The sequence below is a fragment of the Cherax quadricarinatus genome, chromosome 25 (genome assembly GCF_038502225.1).
Source record: "Cherax quadricarinatus isolate ZL_2023a chromosome 25, ASM3850222v1, whole genome shotgun sequence".
In the NCBI taxonomy this organism is placed as follows: Eukaryota; Metazoa; Arthropoda; class Malacostraca; order Decapoda; family Parastacidae; genus Cherax; species Cherax quadricarinatus.
This window is the reverse complement of record NC_091316.1, coordinates 2,526,691-2,548,114: the sequence shown is the minus strand read 5'-3', so window position 1 is coordinate 2,548,114 and position 21,424 is coordinate 2,526,691. Positions and strand designations below refer to the sequence as shown.

Genomic DNA, 21,424 nt, shown 5'->3' with positions numbered 1-21,424 from the left:
CTCATACTTTACTCTTCTAAATTCTTCTTACAATTACATCAACCTTTATTTTTCTTTTTTCTTTTTTTTTTTTTTTTTGCATATACCAAAGATTATTAATTACAATATTTCTCTAATTCCAATCTCCATCAATGGAACCTACATCTTTTGCTATTTCTAAAGCTTCATCATTAGAGGGCACTCCCTCAACTACCTCAAGTCTTACCTCAGCAACAGAAGCCAATATGTGTACGCAAATGGGGCAAGCTCTTTCGCACAACCAATTACAGTTGGTGTCCCACAGGGAAGTGTCCTTGGCCCTCTTCTCTTTCTCCTATACATAAATGACCTACCAAATGCTTCGCAATTACTCAAACCCACACTTTTTGCAGATGACACTACATACGTCTTCTCTCACCCGAGCCCAGTCACGCTAGCCAATACTGTAAACACCGAATTACAGAAAATATCTACCTGGATGAGGACTAACAAACTTACACTAAACATTGACAAAACCTACTTCATTCAGTTTGGTAACAGAGCTACAGATGTACCTCTTAACATAACGATAAACGGATCACCTATCACAAAGCTAACAGAGGGAAAATTCTTAGGAATCCACCTCGATAATAGACTCAAATTTCATACACATATACAACAAATTTCTAAGAAAATTTCCAAGACTGTAGGCATACTATCGAAGATACGGTACTATGTTCCACAGTCAGCCCTCCTGGCCCTTTATCACTCTCTTATTTACCCCTATCTCACCTATGGAATTTGTGCATGGGGCTCAACAACAATTAACCATCTCAGACCACTAATTACCCAACAAAAGGCTGCAGTTAGAATAACAAATTCTCACTACAGGCAACACACTCCACCAATATTCAAAACACTCAACCTACTCACCATACAAAACATCCATACTTATTATTGCACCTATTACATACATAGAACACTTAACTCTGATATTAACCCTCCCCTCAAACATCTCCTTGCCAACCTCAACAGAACACATGACCATAACACAAGGCACAGATCACTCTTTGATGTTCCTCGTGTCCATCTCACGCTATGCAAAAACTCAATGCACATAAAAGGCCCTAAAATCTGGAATTCATTACCTGTAAATATAAAAGAAACACTACCTGTTTATAAATTCAAGTCTCTTCTCAAAGTTCACTTACTCACTCAAAACCAAATAAATACTGAATAACTGAACCTTATAAATTGTATATCCAAAATATTACTCACAATTATATCACATAAATGTTAAACCTAGGACCCAATCTAACTTTGTTATTTTTTTAAATACACTACCTAACAGAATACTCCATTCTACTGAATGAACAGCAATGCAAGCAACCATATGACCTGTCTTTGTAATAATCATTTGTGCTTTATAGTTATCTGTTTACAATAATGTCTTATCACCGATTTCATCATTGCTTAGTTAATCTTAAGTTAATTTTAAGCCAGCCCGTAATGCTATGCATATAAGTGGCTTTGGCATGTTGCTCTTACCTGTATTTTTTTTGTACCTCTGTATGTATGCTAAAATTTCTAAATAAATAAATAAAATAAATAGTTACTTAAATTTAATTGTTGCTTATTTCTTCACACATACTATCACATGCAAATTTTAAAACACTTTATTCCAACCAACTGAATTTTAAATCAACCCATTTTATTTAGTGCCCAACATGTACCATATCTTCTTTCTTCTTTCAACAAACTGGTTGTATCCCACTGAAGCAGGGTGGTCCAAAAAGAAAAAAAAAATTTATCTTTTTTTTTCTTTTAACAAGTCGGCCGTCTCCCACTGAGACACGGTGACCCAAAAAGAAAATACTTTCATCATCATTCAACACTTTCACCTCACTCACACATAATCACTGTTTTTGCAGAGGTACTCAGAATACAACAGTTTAGAAGTATGTATATACGTATAAAGATACACAACATATCCCTCCAAACTGCCAATATCTCACCCCTCCTTTAAAGTGCAGGCATTGTACTTCCCATTTCCAGGACTCTAAGTCCGGCTATATAAAATAACCGGTTTCCCTGAATCCCTTCACTAAATAATACCCTGCTCACACTCCAACAGCTCGTCAGGTCCCAAATACCATTCATGTCCATTCACTCCTATCTAACACGCTCACGCACGCTTGCTGGAAGTTCAAGCCCCTCGCCCACAAAATCTCCTTTGCCCCCTCCCTCCAACCTTTTCCAGGACGACCCCCTACCCCGCCTTCCTTCCCCTACAGATTTATACGCTCTCCATGTCATTCTACTTTGATCCATTCTCTCTAAATGACCAAACCACCTCAACAAACCCTCTTCAGCCCTCTGACTAATACTTTTATTAACTCCACACCTTCTCCTAATTTCCACACTCCAAATTTTCTGCATAATATTTACACCACACATTGCCCTTAGACAGGACATCTCCACTGCCTTCAACTGCCTCCTCGCTGCAGCATTTACAATCCAAGCTTCACACCCATATAAGAGTGTTGGTACTACTATACTTTCATACATTCCCTTCTTTGCCTCCATAGATAACATTTTTTGTCTCCATATATACCTCAATGCACCACTCACCTTTTTTCCTTCATCAATTCTATGATTAACCTCATCCTTCAAAAATCCATCCACTGACACGTCAACTCTCAAATATCTGAAAACATTCACTTCTTCCATACTCCTCCTCTCCAATTTGATATCCAATTTTTCTTTATCTAAATCATTTGACACCCTCATTACCTTACTCTTTTTTATACTCACTTTCAACTTTCTGCCTTTACACACTCTCCGAAACTCGTCCACTAACCTTTGCAGTTTTTCTTTAGAATCTCCCATAAGCACAGTATTATCAGCAAAAAGTAACTGAATTCCCATTTTGTATTTGATTCCCCATAATTTAATCCTACCCCTCTCCCCAACACCCTAGCATTTACTTCTTTTACAACCCCATCTATAAATATATTAAACAACTATGGTGACATTACACATCCCTGTCTAAGACCTCCCTCTCTTCTACGCACCCTAACCTGAGCCTCACTATCCTCATAAAAACTCTTTACAGCATTTAGTAACTTACTACCAATTCTGTATACTTGCAACTTCTGCCACATTGCTCCCCTATCCACTCTATCATATGCCTTTTCTAAACCCATAAATGCAATGAAAACTTCCCTACCTTTATTTAAATACTGTTCACATATATGCTTCAATGTAAACACCTGATCTACACATCCCCTACCCACTCTCAAACCTCCTTGCTCATCTGCAATCCTTCATTCTGTCTTACCTCTTAATTCTTTCAATAACCCTACCATACACTTTTCCTGGTATACTCAGTTAACTAATTTGTCTATAATTTTTACAATCTATTTTGTCCCCCTTCCCTTTATATAAAGGAACTATACATGCTCTCTGCCAATCCCTAGGTACCTTCCCCTCTTTCATACATTTATTAAACAAAAATACCAACCACTCTGACACTATATCCCCCCCTGCTTTTAACATTTCTGTCACGATCCCGTCAGTTCCAGCTGCTTTACCCCCTTTCATTCTACATAATGTCTCATGTACCTCCCCTACACTCACATCCTGCTCTTCTTCACTCCTAAAAGATGGTATACCTCCCTGGCCAATGCATGAAGTTACCGCCTCCCTTTCTTCGTCGACATTTAAAAGTTCCTCAAAATATTCCCACCATATACCCAATACCTCCACATATATTTCCATTCCACCTCCATCTCCCCATCTACTAACTCCCCTACTCTGTTTTTAACTAACAAATCTGTTTGTTCCCTAGGCTTTCTTAACTTGTTTAACTCACTCCAAATTTTTTTCTTATTTTCATTAAAATTTCTTGACAGTGCCTCTCCCACTCTATCATCTGCTCTCCTTTTGCACTCTCTCACTGCTCTCTTCACCTTTCTTTAACTCTCCATATATTCTGCTCTTCTTATAACACTTCCGCTTTGTAAAAACCACTTATAAGCTACCTTTTTCTCTTTTATCACCCCCTTTACTTCATCATTCCACCAATCACTCCTCTTTCCTCCTGCACCCACCCTCCTATAACCACAAACTTCTGCCCCACATTCTAATACTGCATTTTTTAAAACTATTCCAAGCCATATATACCATATACTATACTGCAAATAAAAAGTGTTATTTTTGTTTCTTGTCTGTAAGCCAAAGGAAAAGTGTAAATTCTCATATAATTCTTTCTTAGTATCCAATGTTAAAACAGTAATGGTTTTGGATTTTTTGATACCTGAATTTACAGACTAAGAGCTTTTATTCTATCTCAGTGCAATTCAGGGTTCAGACCTATCTAAAAGTATACTATTACACCCTAGGATGCCACCCAAAATAGTCAATCAATATCCAGGTAACAATGTTCTGCTAGGTGAACAGGTTCATTCAGGAGGGAACTTAAGTTCCTGAGCCCAACAGGTTCGATTCCTCGATACACACCAGACTGCCCTCATGTTTACCATCACTTGCCCTCTAGCTTCCTTACCAGAAAAGAATAGACATTACAGTTTAACCCTTTCAGGGTCCAAGGCCCAAATCTGAAGTGGTGCCCCAGTGTCCAAGAATTTTCCAAAAAAAAATTTGTTATTTTTTCTTATGGAATGGTAGAGAATCTTTTTGCAAAGGTAATAAAACAAAAAGTACGAAATTTGATGGAAAATTGACGAAATTATGCTCTCGCGAATTTTGATGTGTCAGCGATATTCACGAATTGGCGATTTTGCCGACTTTGACTTCCATTTTAGGCCAATTACATCATTCCAGTCTACCAAATTCTTAGCTATTTTACTAGTATTACTTCTATTCTATCGATTGAGCACAAGAAATCGCCAAGTCAACTGTTTTAACTACAAAATAAAGTGAACGGAAATTGGTAATTTGGCCAATTTAACACAAAGTTCAAAATATTCCAATTTCAAAATAGCACCCAGAATAAACAATGTAGGCATTCCTGGCACTAAACTAACATTTCCTCGGTTCATTAGTTACGTTTTGAGGCTTTACAAATAAATCCCATTTTTATTTTTTATTTACATAATGAATTTTTATTCACACCAAAAAATAGAAGATTTACTGTTATGCAATATTGTAATAATTGTATAAATATCATCACCACATTTGTGAATGTCTATAAGATCCACCAGCTGGCGTGTATTAGACGTGTGAGGTCGTTTGTTTACTCTTGAACATCGACAAAAATTTAACATTTCCGCTACTTTGAGCTCAGTTTCAAGCCATTTCCGGTGCTAAAACCAATCAAAATCATCTCTATTTCTGTAATATGTCTTCCATTCTATCAAATGAGACCAAGAAATTGCAAATACAACTATAAAAAACATACAAAAAACACTGCAAAGTTGCTGTTTTAATCGAAAATCTTGGTTTCAGTTTTTTTTCTCTCATTATACACAGTGTGCTGCAGGATTTGTTTTATGTGGTGCACACATACCACATAGATGTATTCTCTCATATCTAGGCCCAAGTGTACCACTCACAGTTTATCAGAGTGAGCTGAGCTCATGACGTAGATCTACGGTTTGGACACTGAACGCAAAGCCGTAGATCTACGGGACGGACCCTGAAAGGGTTAATGTTTGACCTAAATTTAAGAGCAGACACTGTAATTCCTAAAAATATCTAGCTAATCAGCTTCCTGAAACATATAAAGGAGTATACTCACGCTCACAAAGTGATGGAATAGATGAATAGTTTTGGAACTGGAAAAATGACCTCTCCAGGATATATTCAGGGTTTATCTGCTCCACACGTAACAAGTTCAGCACCATGTTATATGTCAGGTGGAAGGCAGAATTGATGGGATCAGCTTTGCCCTAAGTGATTAAACAGATTCAACTGAAGGTAGGATGAAAAAGAATATAGTTATTTTTCAAACAGTATGTACAATAACACTATGCTTATTACACCAGTTAAAATAATATGGCCAAACTGTAATAAATTTAAAGGTCTCTGCTTGCTTTTCACCTAGTTATATACTAAGTATTTTAAATACCAAAGTACAGTATGCTTAAATAACTCAGTGAAAAGATGAAAGAAGTGTGGGTTATGGAACTGAACCATGCAAAAAGCACAAACAGTACACATGATGTGGCTATTCATGAGAAGGATGGAAAACTGTACTTAATCTGGGAAGAAGAGAAACATAAGTACATTAGATGCATTCCACAGACCACATCATAAATTACATAGTCATAAGCCATAAGTCATACCATACTTCGAAAATTATCACAATGTAATAAATAATCTAGAAAAAGCGAGATATACAGATCTGGTCAGGAAAAAGGAACAGAAAAAATCAACTAGATTTCCTCAGACAAAGAGCTCTTTAATAATCACAAGTGTCCCCTGTTAAGGAGAGAGAGAAACAGGACATAATCATGAAGTATTCCTCAGCATGGAATATACAATACATAAATGAATGTTCTGTCCTTGTGAAAAACTAGACACACCCTTAGAATATATTTAGTACTTTATTGTATTCAGAAAGAAAAAATGGTAATATATAAATAACATACTTGCACCAAATTCTTTACAACTGAAGTATTAAGCTTCTCATCAACCATCATTATAACAATACCCTTGTCGTCCTTTCCTCGTCGACCTGCACGGCCAGACATCTGGATGTATTCTCCTGAAGTTAGCTAAAATAAAGAATAATAATGGAGGTTATTAATTACAATATCATGTCTTCATGCAAGACACCTATATCATATTTAGTCTGCATAAAATAAGTTATTCTCCATAGGGAAGTGGAACAGAATTCTTCCTCTGTAAGCCATGTGTGTTATAAGAGGCGACTAAAATGCCAGGAGCAAGGGGCTAGTAACCCCTTCTCCTGTACATATTACTAAATTTAAAAGGCAAAACTTTCGTTTTTCCTTTTGGGGCACCCCACCTCAGTGGGATATGGCTGGTGCGTTGAAAGAAAGAAATATGGAAATTCTGATAAGCTTACTTGACTGAAGTCAACACATCAAAGTTCGATACCATAGAAAATAAGGATGAAATGGGTTTACTGAGTTATAGTTTTCTTCCCATAATAATGACCATTACTGAAGAAATAAAGGAAGAAGTGTCCTTACAACTAGGAATAACTTCCAGAACAATCCTTTATATATTATTCCCTTTCATTTTCAGGGAGGACTTGTGTGAAGTGTAATAATAGTTGCATTTCTAAAAATGATGAAAATGAACAATTTATGTACAGTATTATTAAGGCAGTTTATCCAAAGCAGAAACGAGCTGAAATAAATGGAATTGCAAACCTTAACTATTCTAGTCAACTGGCATTGCAATAGAAATTCAATAAAATATAGTAAGCAAATACAGGTCCACATTCCTTTATCCGAAATTCTGAAATTCAAAAAGTTCCGAAAACCAAAGTTTTTTTCATGGAGTGTGGAGCTTCAGTCATCTTTACATAATTCCAACGCTGCCAGTTGTGTCTCAGCGCTTGTAGTGTTCACATGTGTGTCTGCTGTTCGCTGATATTTCATTTTTGTTTTTTATTTTGTGACTGTGTTTAATTTCACTGTGAAAATGTCAAAAAGAGCTGCAGATACCCCTATGGGTAACAGTGAGAAAAAGAAAAAGAAGCATCTGATGTTATCAATAACGTAGAAAGTAGTTACTGCAGAAGCTTGATCGTGGTGTGTCAGTGCAGCGTCTTAATGAAGAACATGGTGTTGGAAGTACCACTGTTTATGATTTAAAGAAACAGAAACACAAGTTACTGAAGTATTAGTGACAGTGATGACCAAAAACTAATGAAAAATAATTATCCCATTATTTCATTTATCAATAAATTACTCTATAAATAAGCCATAGTAGTATTTGTAGTCTTTATTTATCCCACTTAGTGTAAGTATTCATACATTTTTGCTGCAGTGTTAATGTTTGATTATGGGGTGCTGCCCTAAACCCCACCTTCATTCTGAAATTCAAAAAATTCTGAAATTCGAAACACTACTGGCCCCAAGGGTTTCATATAAAGGAATGTGGACCTGTATACACAAATGTCAGAAATCAACAAGCCTACACCATTATATAGTGATATTTACCTATACATAATTTTATAATTAAATTATGGTACGAAATGTGTCCATGTTGGTTAAAAATATTATAGTTTTACTAAACTATCAAAGAATAGTGAAAAAAGTAGATACTTGACTAAGATATATTCTTTGATAAAATTGTAGTCCAGGAAGTGTTGAAAATAACCTGTGCTTACCCAACGGAAATCCTGTCCATCAAACTTGCGTACATTAGTGAAGAGTACAGTTCTGGCAGGCATATTGAGACCCATGGCAAATGTTTCGGTGGCAAACAGGGCCTTCACCAAACCCTCGCCAAAGAGAATCTCTATCGTCTCCTTGATAATAGGTAGTAAGCCTAAAAATTTAAAATTAAGAATGTTGTAAATACAATAACCAATTTATTTACTATACAATACAATAATTTTGATGTATAAAACAAACAAGATATTATTTATATTATGACAATATACCAATTCTCTCTAAATCACAACAGTACTCTATATAGTAAGTTTTTAGGTAGCATATTTCAGTAATTGCATCAATAAAAATTCATTGCAATTTCTTACAAACATTCTCTTAACAGCTCTTACAGAATGAGTCAAATTCAGTCATTTACCCACCTCCATGATGAATGCCTATCCCTCGTCTTAACAAGGGTAGAACTGAAACCACCTGTGGTAACTGTCTATCCTCCTCAGAGAGGACTGCTATTGCATTGTTGAACACTTCATCCACCAACAATTTCTCTTCTGCTAAATTGAAATCAAGCTTGGACATTTGGAGAGCATACGCTTCACATTCCTTTTTTGAGAAACTGAAGATGATAACTGGTGCAAAGTTGCGCTCCATGATCATTTTTACAAGTTTATAGCAATCGGAACTATCCTTGACCCCACCTTTCTTTCCTCGTAAGCTTGACTGGTATGGGATAAAATTCATAAAAATATTATTATATAATAAATGAAGAACTAAAATTTTTGCAGGTGGGAGAGATTAGGTAATCATCTTAGGACAATTATTGTAGTGTATATCAATGTTCTGGTGATGAATTCATCCCCATAATTAGTGTTTATTTCCTGAACATGATATAATAATATATAAACTATAATATATAACACAACATTAGCAAAACGTTGAAAAGCTCAAAAATTATATAAACAAACCTGTAAAAGATTATGATATATGAGGCACTGCAAGGCAGAAAACACCAGCTCCACATTCACACAATGGAGAAAAATGCAGGCATTGGGGAGATAGGAGCTATGACTCTTAAGTTAGCATACTTTGTTATGGGACTCTGATCCTAGCTTACAGATTAAAAAGACAATATCTACACACATCCACAAATAGACACTTCATATCTCCTGTATGAATCTGGTAGTTAGTCTCAAAGACAAACCACAATACTGAATATCAACGGAAAGCTGAACTCACAAAAAAAAAAAAAAAATTAGCTATAATTATTTCCTCAGAACAAGAGCCCTTCAATAATGACAAATGTCCCTTGCTAAGGAGAGAGAGAAATAGGACATAACCAGTAACACTGGTGTTAGCAACACTAGTGTGATTAACACTGGTGTGAGTGACACTGTTACCTTCTATATCCCTATCAGCCTTCCCTCTGCTTTCCTTCTTCTTTATTTCCATCCCTCCCCCTTTATTACCTTCTCCATATTTTATCCTCTACATCCCTCTTTATCTTCCTCTCTTGTCTATCTCCTTCCTCCATGCCCCTTCATTTGCTGTGTTTCACACTTTTTTCCACTCTCCCTTCCTTCAGCCTCCAAGATGCTGAGTAAATTTTCTTGACTTATTTTTGGGGAAAAAAAATAGCATTATCTACGTCATACAACATGGTATCTTTTTGTAAGTGATCATTTTTGTTTTTTGTACAGTACTGTGTTTAGACTTGGGTCCCATAACCAAGTCTAAACACAGTAATATACAAATTTATAAATATTCCAAAATCCAAAGCACTTCCTGTCCCAAGCACCTCTGATAAAGGATTCTCATATTTAAGTAAATCCTAGGTAGTAGGTTGGTAGACAGTAACCACCCAGGGAGGTACTACCATCTTGCCAAGTGAGTGTAAAACAGAAACATGTATTTGTTTTATGTGATTGTAGAATTGCTGGTGTCTTTTTTCTCTCATAAACATGCAAGGTTTCAGGTATGTCTTGCTACTTCTACTTACACTTAAGTCACACTATACATGTATGTACAGGCATATACTGTATATACATACCCCACCGGGTTTTCTTCTTGTTCATTTCTGCTTATCTCCATGGGGAAGTGGAACAGAATTCTTCCTCCGTAAGCCATGTGTGTCATAAGAGGCGACTAAAATGTCAGAAGCAAGGAGCTAGTAACCCCTTCTCCTGTATACATTACTAATTTAAAAAGAGAAACGTTTATCTTTTTTTTTAGGTCACCCTGCCGTGGTGGGATGCAGCAAGAACTGCAGTTTTACTTTTTTTTTGTTGCTAACATGAATTTAGATTTTGTAAAAAGAGCCATAAAGGAAGGTGGTGGTAAATGGTAGAGGCTTCAGCATTCAGCAAGTGTTTGCAAAACTGGAGCTAGTAGTTACACAATTTTTAGAGGTTGACTTGCAGTTGGAGTGTGAGCAAAGTATCAAGCATTGGTTAGCTGGACTCAAAGTCCTGGAGGTGGGGTGGGAAGGTGTCAGTTCAGAGGGTCATCTGAGTTGTGATGTTAGCAAACTACGGGCAAGATAGCAGTTGAATGATATTAAATGTTTTATTGTTTTCTTTTTGATGGGGAGGAGGGGAGAGTCTTATATTCCTGTAGGAGACTTCCACTAAGGCAAAAAAACAAAATACTATATATAAATATCTCTATGTATATACCTTATAGGTAGTAGGTTGGTAGACAGCAACCACCCAGGGAGGTGCTACCGTCCTGCCAAGTGAGTGTAAAACAAAAGCCTGTTTACCTGGAGTTTACCTGGAGAGAGTTTTACATGATGGTAGGATTGCTGGTGTCCTTTTTTCTGTCTCATGAACATGCAAAATTTCAGGTACGTCTTGCTACTTCTACTTACACTCAGGTCACACTACACATACATGTACAAGCGTATATATACATACCCCTCTGGGTTTTCTTCTATTTTCTTTCTAGTTCTTGTTCTTGTTTATTTCCTCTTATCTCCATGGGGAAGTGGAACAGAATTCTTCCTCCGTAGGCCATGCGTGTTGTAAGAGGCGACTAAAATGCCGGGAGCAAGGGGCTAGTAACCCCTTCTCCTGTATATATTACTAAATTTGAAAGGAGAAACTTTGGTTTTTTCTTTTGGGCCACCCCGCCTCGGTGGGATACGGCCGGTGTGTTGAAAGAAAGAAAGGATTGCTGGTGTCTTTTTTTCTGTTTCATAAACATGCAAGATTTCAGGTACGTCTTGCTACTTCTACTTACACTTAGGTCACACTGCACATACATGTACAAGCATATATATACATACCCCTCTAGGTTTTCTTCTATTTTCTTTCTAGTTCTTGTTCTTGTCTATTTCCTCTTATCTCCATGGGGAAGTGGATCAGAATTCTTCCTCCATAAGCCATGCGTGTTGTAAGAGGCGACTAAAATGCCAGTAGCAAGGGGCTAGTAACCCCTTCTCCTGTATATATTACTAAATGTAAAAGGAGAAACTTTCGTTTTTCCTTTTGGACCACCCCGCCTCGGTGGGATACAACCGGTGTGTTGAAAGAAAGAATATATATATGTATATATCTTATAGGTAGTAGGTTGGTAAACAGCAACCACCCAGGAAGGCACTACCGTCCTACCAAGTGAGTGTAAAACGAAAGCCTGTAATTGTTTTCATTATGGTAGGATTGCTGATGTCCTTTTCTCTGTCTCATAAACATGCAAGATTTCAGGTACATCTTGCTACTTCTACTTACGCTTAGGTCACACTACACATACATGTACAAGCATATATATACACACTCCTCTGGGTTTTCTGCTATTTTCTTTCTGGTTCTTGTTCTTGTTTATTTCCTCTTATCTCCATGGGAAAGTGGAACAGAATTCTCCCTCCATAAGCCATGCGTGTTGTAAGAGGCGGCTAAAATGCCGGGGGCAAGGGGCTAGTAACCCCTTCTCTTGTATAAATTACTAAATTTAAAAAGAGAAACTTTCATTTTTCTTTTTGGGCCACCCTGCCTTGGTGGAATACAGCCAGTTTGTTGAGAAAAAAAAATGTATATACCTGTTCAGGAGCATTCTGCAAAACAGTCATAGCAGTATTGAAATTATCTTCTCTGAACTTGCCAGTTTCATCAACAGCTAGGTAGATTCCTTCACCCCCGGCTGGGAAGATATAATGTTGGAGGGGAGTGGGTCGGTAATCTGTGTAGACCACATGACATGGCTGATGGTGAAGATAACACACCCACTGGGCAAACTGAAAATGACATTTAACAACTCTTACGATCCCACAACAGAACATACTGCTATGTGAAGCAATCTTATACAGAACATAAGAGAATAAATACAGCTCACAGCTAACTCAAATTGGCAGATAAAACCAGATGATGTTTTGGTCTGTCCTGTACTTGAGTTAGTTGTGAATTGCTCCAGCCAAGTTATTTTGATTCCATTCTTCTGAATATGATAGTAAATAAATAAATCATGCACACACACACATGATGGGGGGACACAAACTATGAGAGTTTAACGGAACTGGACCTAATGACACTGCAGGACAAAAGAACCAGGGGGACACAACTACAACGTACAAAATAATCAAAGAAAATGATAAGGTAAACATTGATAGGCTGTTTGAGAGGCAAGAAAATGGAACTCAAAGATACTGTTGGAAGTTAAAGGCATAGGTGAGCCACAGGGATGTTAGGAAGTATTTCTGAAATCTCAGAGTGGTCAGAAAATGGAATGATCTTGGTGAGGAAGTTGTTAAGGTAGGCTCCATTCATAGTTTTAAGAGCAAATACAATAGAGCCCACAAGGATAGGGAGGAATCTGAAAAGGGGCAAGTTGACCCCTGTAACACAATAGGTGAGTACATTCATCACATACCTTTAAATCATTCCTTTGTTATATTCAAAATATAATAATACAATTTTTTTACTTGAAAAAGAATACAGAATTAATCAGCTTAAGAAAATATTACTAAAAATTTATTAAGCTGATTAATTCTGTATTCTTTTTTCAAGGAAAAAAAAAAAGGTATTATTATATTTTGAATATATCAAAGGAATGATTTAAAGGTATATGATGTATGTACTTGTCTATTGTGGTTATAGGGGTCAACTTGCCCCTTTTCAGATTTTCTCCTTATCCTTGTGGGCTCTATCGTATTTGCTCTTAAAACTATGTATGGAACCTACCTTAACAACTTCCTCGCCAAGATCAACCCATTTTCTGACCACTCTGAGACTGCAGAAATGTACTCACACTACTTCAAATATTAATTTTAATAAACTTTAACTTTTAAATATTTTATTTATTAATGGAAGCAATATACTGTATTGAAAAAACACTGAGTACCATATGTTTGAGAAACTTTAAAATTATAAGTACTGTACTGCATATTTCATTATTTTATTCATGGGGAAATGTTAAATGTGCCACACCCACTGCTTTACCAGTCACATCTGTGCACTGTCACAATGTAAAATTTAGTGCTGCTAGCCTCAACAGTAGTTTTTCCTTTCAAAATCATGCATATCCTACAGCAAGTACAGTAATTTGAAAACTACTATTTGAACTTTTAAAAAATACTCAGCAGTACTAGAGTTTGTGACCACATTCACAGAAGACTTCATGTGTGGCACATATAGTAATCCTGAATGGGAAATCAATTACTAAATACGTAGCACATCCCAAAGTTATAAAAGAAAAGTTTTATACAAGTCATCAAGGAAACTCGTATTTACATTTTACTAACCTGACTTGCATTAGGAATAGTTGCAGAAAGAAAGACAAAGTGAACCGTAGGAGGCAGAAGGATAATGGTTTCTTCCCAAACGTATCCTCTTTCTTTGTCTCTCATGTAGTGTATCTCATCAAATATAACCCAACCAGCTTCTCGTGTTACTTCTGAGCCTCGATAAAGCATTGACCGTAAAATTTCTGTGGTCATGATGAGGCAAGAGGCATTTGGATTGATAGTGACATCCCCAGTTAACAAACCCACATCAGTAAACTCATCACTGAAATCTCTGTACTTCTGATTGCTCAAAGCCTTGATGGGTGTGGTATAGATTACTCTCTGCTTGTTCTGTAAACACATGGCAATCGAATATTCAGCAACTACAGTTTTACCGGCTGATGTGTGAGCAGACACCAACACTGATTGATTATTATCAATACACAATATGGCTTCTTTTTGGAAAGGGTCCAAAATAAATTGGTATGACTTTGCTGGCTTCTCTTTGGGGGGCTGAAGTGGAACATACATTTCTCCTGGGGGTACAGCCACTTCGTGTGTACATGCTTCAAAAGTTTCTATTATGTGGACTGCTATTCTTGGTAAATCCTCTATTAATCTGGAAAGAATATAAATGTGCAGTTATAGAAGATGCATAATCAAGGAAAGTGTTTGCAACAAATTACCAGGGCATGCTGGTTGTTTATATTAGGGCACTACTTTAGCACCCACTACAAAAAAAAATCATTACCAATACACTGTGCATAATTTAGTATGCTTATGAGTGAGTATATAAGGTCCTCGGCATCTGTCCTAAGGTTAACCAGTTCGTAGACACTTCATTATACAATAAAAATCTTAAGCGTGCATTGCAAACTATGCCAACGGTATGTGGCATACTGGTCCCACCTCTCAACTTACTGCTTGCTAAGTTCACTCTCCATGAACTCTTGTGCCTGTTCATAAAATTATATATGAAACCTGCCTCTGCCATTTCTTCATTAAGGTCACTCCACTTCCCGATCACCCTCAGACTGAAGAAATGGCTCCTGACATCCCTGTGGATCACATGTGTTTAACTTCCAGCTGTGCCCCTAAGTACCCGTTTCCTGCCTCTCAAACAGCCTATCCCTGTTTACCCTATCAATTCTTCTGTGCACCGTATTTTGTATGTTGTTATTTCTCTCCTGGTTCTTCTGTATTTCAATGTCATTATATTAAATATCATTATCCTCCCCTCACTGTCATTACAGTATCATACCCCTTAGTTCTGAAATTAATCTCAGTACATTTTCATAACATGCTTTCTCAGGTGTGGTTTCCATGCTGCTACTCCATACTCCAAGATGGGCCTGGTATGTCATTTAAGGGGCCTGGAGAATGACTTATACTAACACTTTTACCATCACTCACTCTATCAATGTCATACTAGAGCCACATCAATACTATAATACTACTGCAAATATCCCCACCTCTCCTTCATAGTGCAAGAACTGTACTTCCCACCTCCAGGACTTAAATAACAAAAAGGCACAATACCGTGACTGGAACGATACACAAATAACCCGCACATAAAAGACAGAAGCTTACGACGACGTTTCGGTCCTACTTGGACCATTGACAAAGTCACACAGTGTGACTTTGTCAATGGTCCAAGTAGGACCGAAACGTCGTCGTAAGCTTCTGTCTTTTATGTGCGGGTTATTTGTGTATCGTTCCAGGACTTAAGTCTGGCTGACTGGTTTCCCTTCATAAGTTTTATCTTTGCTTACACTCCAACATCACATCAAGTTATAAAAACCACTTGCCTCCATTCACTTCTACACATATTTAACACACCCACACATGCCTGCTGGAAGTCCAAGCCTCTTGCAAAAACCTCTTTTACCCCCTCCCTCCAACCTTTCCTAGGGCAACCACTACCCTGCCTTCCCTCCACTACAAATTTATACACCCTCCAAGTTATCCTATTTTACTCCACCCTCTCTAAACATCCAAACCACCTCAACAACCCTTCCTCAGCCCTATGGATAATACTTTTAATAATGCTGCACCTCCTCCTAATCTTTAAGTTATGAATTCTCTGCATAACATTTACACCATACATTGTCCTCAAACATGACATCACTGACTCAAGCCTCTTCCTTACTGTAACATTCACCACCCATGCTTCATAACCATATAAGAGTTACCTGGAGAGGGTTTCTGGGGTCAATGCCCCATGGCCCAGTCCGAGACTAGGCCTTGTACCACTGTACTCTCGTACATTTCCCTTTTTGTCTCCACAGAGGCCTCAATGCACCACTTACCTTTTTCCCCCCTCATTAATTCTATGGTTCAACTCGTCTTTCATAAGCCCATCCCAAATATCTGTACAATTCACTTCCTCTATATTCCCTCCTTCCAATCTGATATCCAAGATTTCATTACCTAAATTTTTTGTTGTCCTCATTGCCTTGCTCTTTCTTTTGTTCGCTTTTAATTTTCCTCCCAAATTCATCCACCAACCTTTGCAACTTCTCTTCAGAATCTCCCAGGTGTAATCAAGTCTTACACTGTACATCAGAATACTAGAAGACAGAGCCAATTACAATGACAAATTCATACAGCATAATGAGCACACTAAACAGGTAACAAAAATCTTTCTTTTACTGCACCAACCTCAGCTCAGACTGTGTTGTCTCAATTTGTGAGCGGCGCTTCTTTACAACTGTTCCTTTGATCTTGCTGTCACTTTCAGCTGCTCGTTTTTTTAATAACTGTTTGAGTTCCTCAGTAGCTCTGTAAATCATTAAAAAGTAGTTAATTATAAAAGCAACATTTACCCAAGATGAACTGCATAAAATCATCAAAGTATCCTAACAAGATGTGGCATCTCTGTGCAGGGCTATAACTGTAACCAGCTACTTAATGCAATAGTACAACTTTATTTTCAGACAGAGATGTTGAACCAAGAAAGCAGGTCTAATCCCAAATTTTTTTATTCTGTAATAAAGGCGACTACTGACGTTTCATCATAATTTACACATGTTGGCTATGATGAAAGTGGGATAGTCATCGGTAGTGTTGTCTATGATTTTTCCCTGCTATGAAAAAAGCTATTACAGTGGACCCCCGCATAGCGACTTTAATCCGTGCAAGAGGGCTGATTGTTATGCGAAATGTTCGGTATGCGAATGAATTTTCCCCATAAGAAATAATGGAAATCAAATTAATCCGTGCAAGACACCCAAAAGTATGAAAAAAAAAATTTTACCACATGAAATATACATTTTCCTACACACAAAGAGAAGGATACATGCACAATAGTAGAGTAGTACATGCACAATATATATTGTGCATGTACTACTCTACTAAATGAAGAATAAATGACACTTACCTTTATTGAAGATGCAGCAATGACTGATGAGACACTGTGTCCTGGGAGTGCCTTTTCCTCCTGAGTACTGTAGGTCCTGTTTGGCATTTTCTTCCAGAACAGGCCTTATCACACTGTGTATGCCACTACGATTCTTAAATTTCTCAAACCAACCTTTGCTGGCTTTAAATTCACCAATATGAGCACTAGTTCCAGGCATTTTTCCCTGTTCACCTGGGTGTTAGTCGACTGGTGTGGGTTGCATCCTGGGGGACAAGATTAAGGACCCCAATGGAAATAAGTTAGACAGTCTTCGATGACACTGACTTTTTTGGGTTATCCTGGGTGGCAAATCCTCTGGGGTTAATTGTTTCTTGGTATTCTCAATAAGCCACACCAACAACGGTGCTACAGCAGCAGCAGCAGCTGACGGTGGTACAACAGCAGCAGACGATGCTACAGCAGCAACAGACGATGCTACAGAAGCAACAGATGATGCTACAGCAGCAGCAGACGATGCTACAGCAGCAACAGACGATACTACAGCAGCAGCAGACGATGCTACAGCAGCAGCAGACGATGCTACAGCAGCAGCAGACGATGCTACAGCAGCAGCAGACGATGCTACAGCAGCAGCAGACGATGCTACAGCAGCAGCAGACGATGCTACAGCAGCAGCAGACGATGCTACAGCAGCAGCAGACGATGCTACAGCAGCAGCAGACGATGTTACAGCAGCAGCAGACGATGCTACAGCAGCAGCAGACGGTACTACAGCAGCAGCAGCAGCAGCTGACGGTGGTACAGCAGCAGCAGCAGCTGTACCACCAATAGTAGCGATGGTTGATTGGGGTTTATTATACAACCTGGCCAGCTCGGAGACATGCACTCCACTTTCATACTTATCAATGATCTTTTTCTTCATCTCTATAGTAATTCTCACCCTTATTGCTGTAGGGTTGGCACTAGAAGCTTTCTTGAGGCCCATGGTCACTTATTTTCCAGAAAAAATCACCAAAAACACTGTAATAATACGAAATGTTCCGATTGTATGCTTGGATGTTACAGCGGAGGCTGGCTGGTAAACAATGCCACCGGCGGAACATGTGAGTGTGGCTCGGGCCACACATTGGACGCGTCTCGGACGAAGAGCGGTGAGCGGGTTTTTGGGCGGTATGCGAGGCAAAATTTTTGCGAAAAAAGCGAGCGGTATGCGGATTGTACGGTATGCGATGCGTGCAGTATGCAGGGGTCCACTGTATATTGGTCCAGATATGGTCAACTGAGGATGCACTTGTCTCAGAAATTCTTGTAGGTTTAGTTATAGTTGGAATTATTATTATAATCAAGGGGGAAGCGCTAAACCCGGAGGATTATACAGCGCCTGGGGGGGGGATGTGGAAGGCATTCAGGCTTAATTCAGGGAACTGGAGCACAGATCCAATTCCCTAAATCAAGAGCCCCTCACCAACATCAAGGAACCTTCCTTGAGGGGTTTATAGTTGGAATTAGCAAGAAATTGATCCTGTTGTTAATGAAGTCAGCTACTTGAGGATCTTCAACTTGAACAAGGTTTATGCTGAAGTCACCATCAAGTACATAATGGGTGATGTTTGTTTAAGTGCTTGTTAATTATTAGGTTTTTAGGTTGTCACTGTAAGTGGGGAGTATTAGTATGAGGTAATCCGTCGACAGCTCCAACTGCAATTGGCGTCTTTAAATTTTTGGTTTTAAAATTAGCAAAATATATATTCATCATATTTATCCCTGGTCCTTGTAGAGTTACTACATGTTAATTCATTCATTCATATACATCAAAACTGTAATTATCCTCTACCAAATTTGCTAAAGCCATATAGCATGAACTAGTTGAATATTCAATTTTCTTCTATTCACTGTAACTCACCTAATGACCATATGTAAAATTACTGCACTGTTATTACCTTAATAATCTTAAGTTAGTCTTAAGCTTGCCCAAAATGCTCTGCATATAAAGTGGCTTTTGGCATATTCACCAAATTGTTATACTCCTTTGTACAAACATGTATCATTGTTTAGTTAATCTTAAGTTAATTTTTAAGCCTGCCCATAATGCTCTGCATACAAGGGGCTTTGGCATGCTGCACTTTAAAAATTGTATTCCTTGTACTTCTCTGTATCATGTTCAAATTAATAAATAAATAAATAAATGCTAAAATAAACTTGTTGTTGTTGTTGTTGTTGTTGTTGTTATTGTTGCTGTAGATTTGCAATACCTCCTCCCATTTGATCAGACCTACAATTATGTATGACTGTGTACCCAGGTAAGGCAAATAATGTCCTGTCATGTTTAACCCAGGTTAGCAAGTTTATTTAGGTACAGGTACATATTAAGTACAATTATCATAAATAATCTAACATATTGCAATAAAATCACAGTCAGGTGATCTTAACAATGCAAGACAAGCTACAGGGAAAAGAAATCTTCAGCACAAGATCATTCACACATCTCTGTGCATCACCAAGAGCTGTGAAACATTGCAAGACTTCAACACTGAACAGCTCCCAATGATGCACAGAGACATGTTAAAGAGCTTGAGCTGAAGACTGCCATTCCCTGTTTGTCTTGCATAGTTTAACATGTGTAAATTACCTAGAATAACCTCAAAAAAAAAGTCTTAAGTGACCTATTTCCACATTTCAGCACAAATAAAAAGACAAGTTAGCATTTAAAGAATCAAGGAGAGCTAAAAGGTCATCACAAGGCTTACTCAGGGATCAAATACTGTAACTAAATACTAATATCTTCTTGGCATTGCTGAGAACAAGGGCTCCAGTGGAAATAATAATAATAATCTTTATTTCCACAAGTTCATGATACAACTTATACAAACCTAGCTGAGATCAATGACATACTATATAGAAAGCTCCTTCTTATGGATAGCATTTCGGGCAAATTCGGTTAATTCTATCCCCAGGATGCGACCCACACCAGTCAACTAACAGCCACGTACCTATTTATTGCTGAGTAGGGACAGCAGGTGCCTTAAAGAAAAATGCCCAAATGTTTCTACCCATACCAGGGATCAAACCACGGACTTTAATATGTGAGTCAAGTTGCTACCAATTGAGCTCCAGGACACTCTGATTTTTTGAGTTATCCAAGGTAATTTACACTGTATGATACTTATGCCCTTTGTTCACCTTCTGTAAAGGGTCTGTTGTTTAATGTATAATTTTGGCTTTTTCACTTAATATTATATTATTTGTATCCTTATTAGTAGTAAAAATAAGGATGGTTTACTTTATAATATTATCTGGCCATAAATTGCTTAGTTTTGTACATAGGTAGGATGTTTAAATAGTCTAAACTGCAGGGACAGTGTTAAGCACCAGCAAACAATTTGAGTTGCTCAAACCCTTCTCAGACAGAGTTAAGGAAATAAGTCACTCTGTCTGACTTTTTTGGGTTATCCTAGGTTCTCTACACATATGCTGCTATGTATGATAATTCTATGTAACTGTATTTGTGTATACCTGAATAAACTTACTTACTTACTTACTTATAAGGTTGGCTGGTAGTGATACCTTGCTCAGTTCACAACTTCCCTTACTAGAGGAAGCATCTACTGGAGAAACTGGCTTTTAGCCACTTGACATTTCTTTAGAAGTCACCAGTGTCTTGGAAGCCCTTTACTAGGGTATAGCACGGCCTGAGGAGGTGTACGAACTCTTGACGAAATTAGAAAAGAGTTTAAAGAGTAAGTGCTATGTTTTGATGGACTCTGATATAGAAAAAAGTTTGAGGAGGAATGGTCCCCTTGGAAGAACTCTTATTTGCGTCAGTGTCATTTAGGCTTGTAAATGCCTGTCTCTGTACTTTTATATGTATGTATATATATATATCTTTTGACTCCTCGTGAGGGAGTCAAGAAACTGTCTAGTGCAAGTTACAATTATTTAATGTATTAAAAGTGTGATAATAAGGGTACTGATATAAATTTTACTCATAGTGATTACAATGAGAAATTCCATTTTAAAAATTGCTTTAAAGAGTGAATTGTGTATGATGACCCTTATGCG

The 21,424-nt window shown here is 37.7% G+C and overlaps 1 protein-coding gene across 1 annotated transcript in view; it reads right to left on the bottom strand.

Annotated features, from left to right (window-relative positions):
- Mtr4 (exosome RNA helicase Mtr4) overlaps positions 1 to 21,424 on the bottom strand; it is a 43,812-nt gene that overhangs the window by 21,417 nt on the left and 971 nt on the right. Inside the window, exons 2-8 of the mRNA XM_070088555.1 lie at positions 16,666 to 16,785; positions 14,023 to 14,623; positions 12,325 to 12,519; positions 8,714 to 9,011; positions 8,288 to 8,448; positions 6,573 to 6,698; positions 5,720 to 5,870 (exon numbers count right to left, since the gene is read on the bottom strand). Of these exons, the coding sequence (XP_069944656.1) occupies positions 5,720 to 5,870; positions 6,573 to 6,698; positions 8,288 to 8,448; positions 8,714 to 9,011; positions 12,325 to 12,519; positions 14,023 to 14,623; positions 16,666 to 16,785 (1,652 nt within the window). The remainder of the gene's footprint in view (positions 1 to 5,719; positions 5,871 to 6,572; positions 6,699 to 8,287; positions 8,449 to 8,713; positions 9,012 to 12,324; positions 12,520 to 14,022; positions 14,624 to 16,665; positions 16,786 to 21,424) is intronic.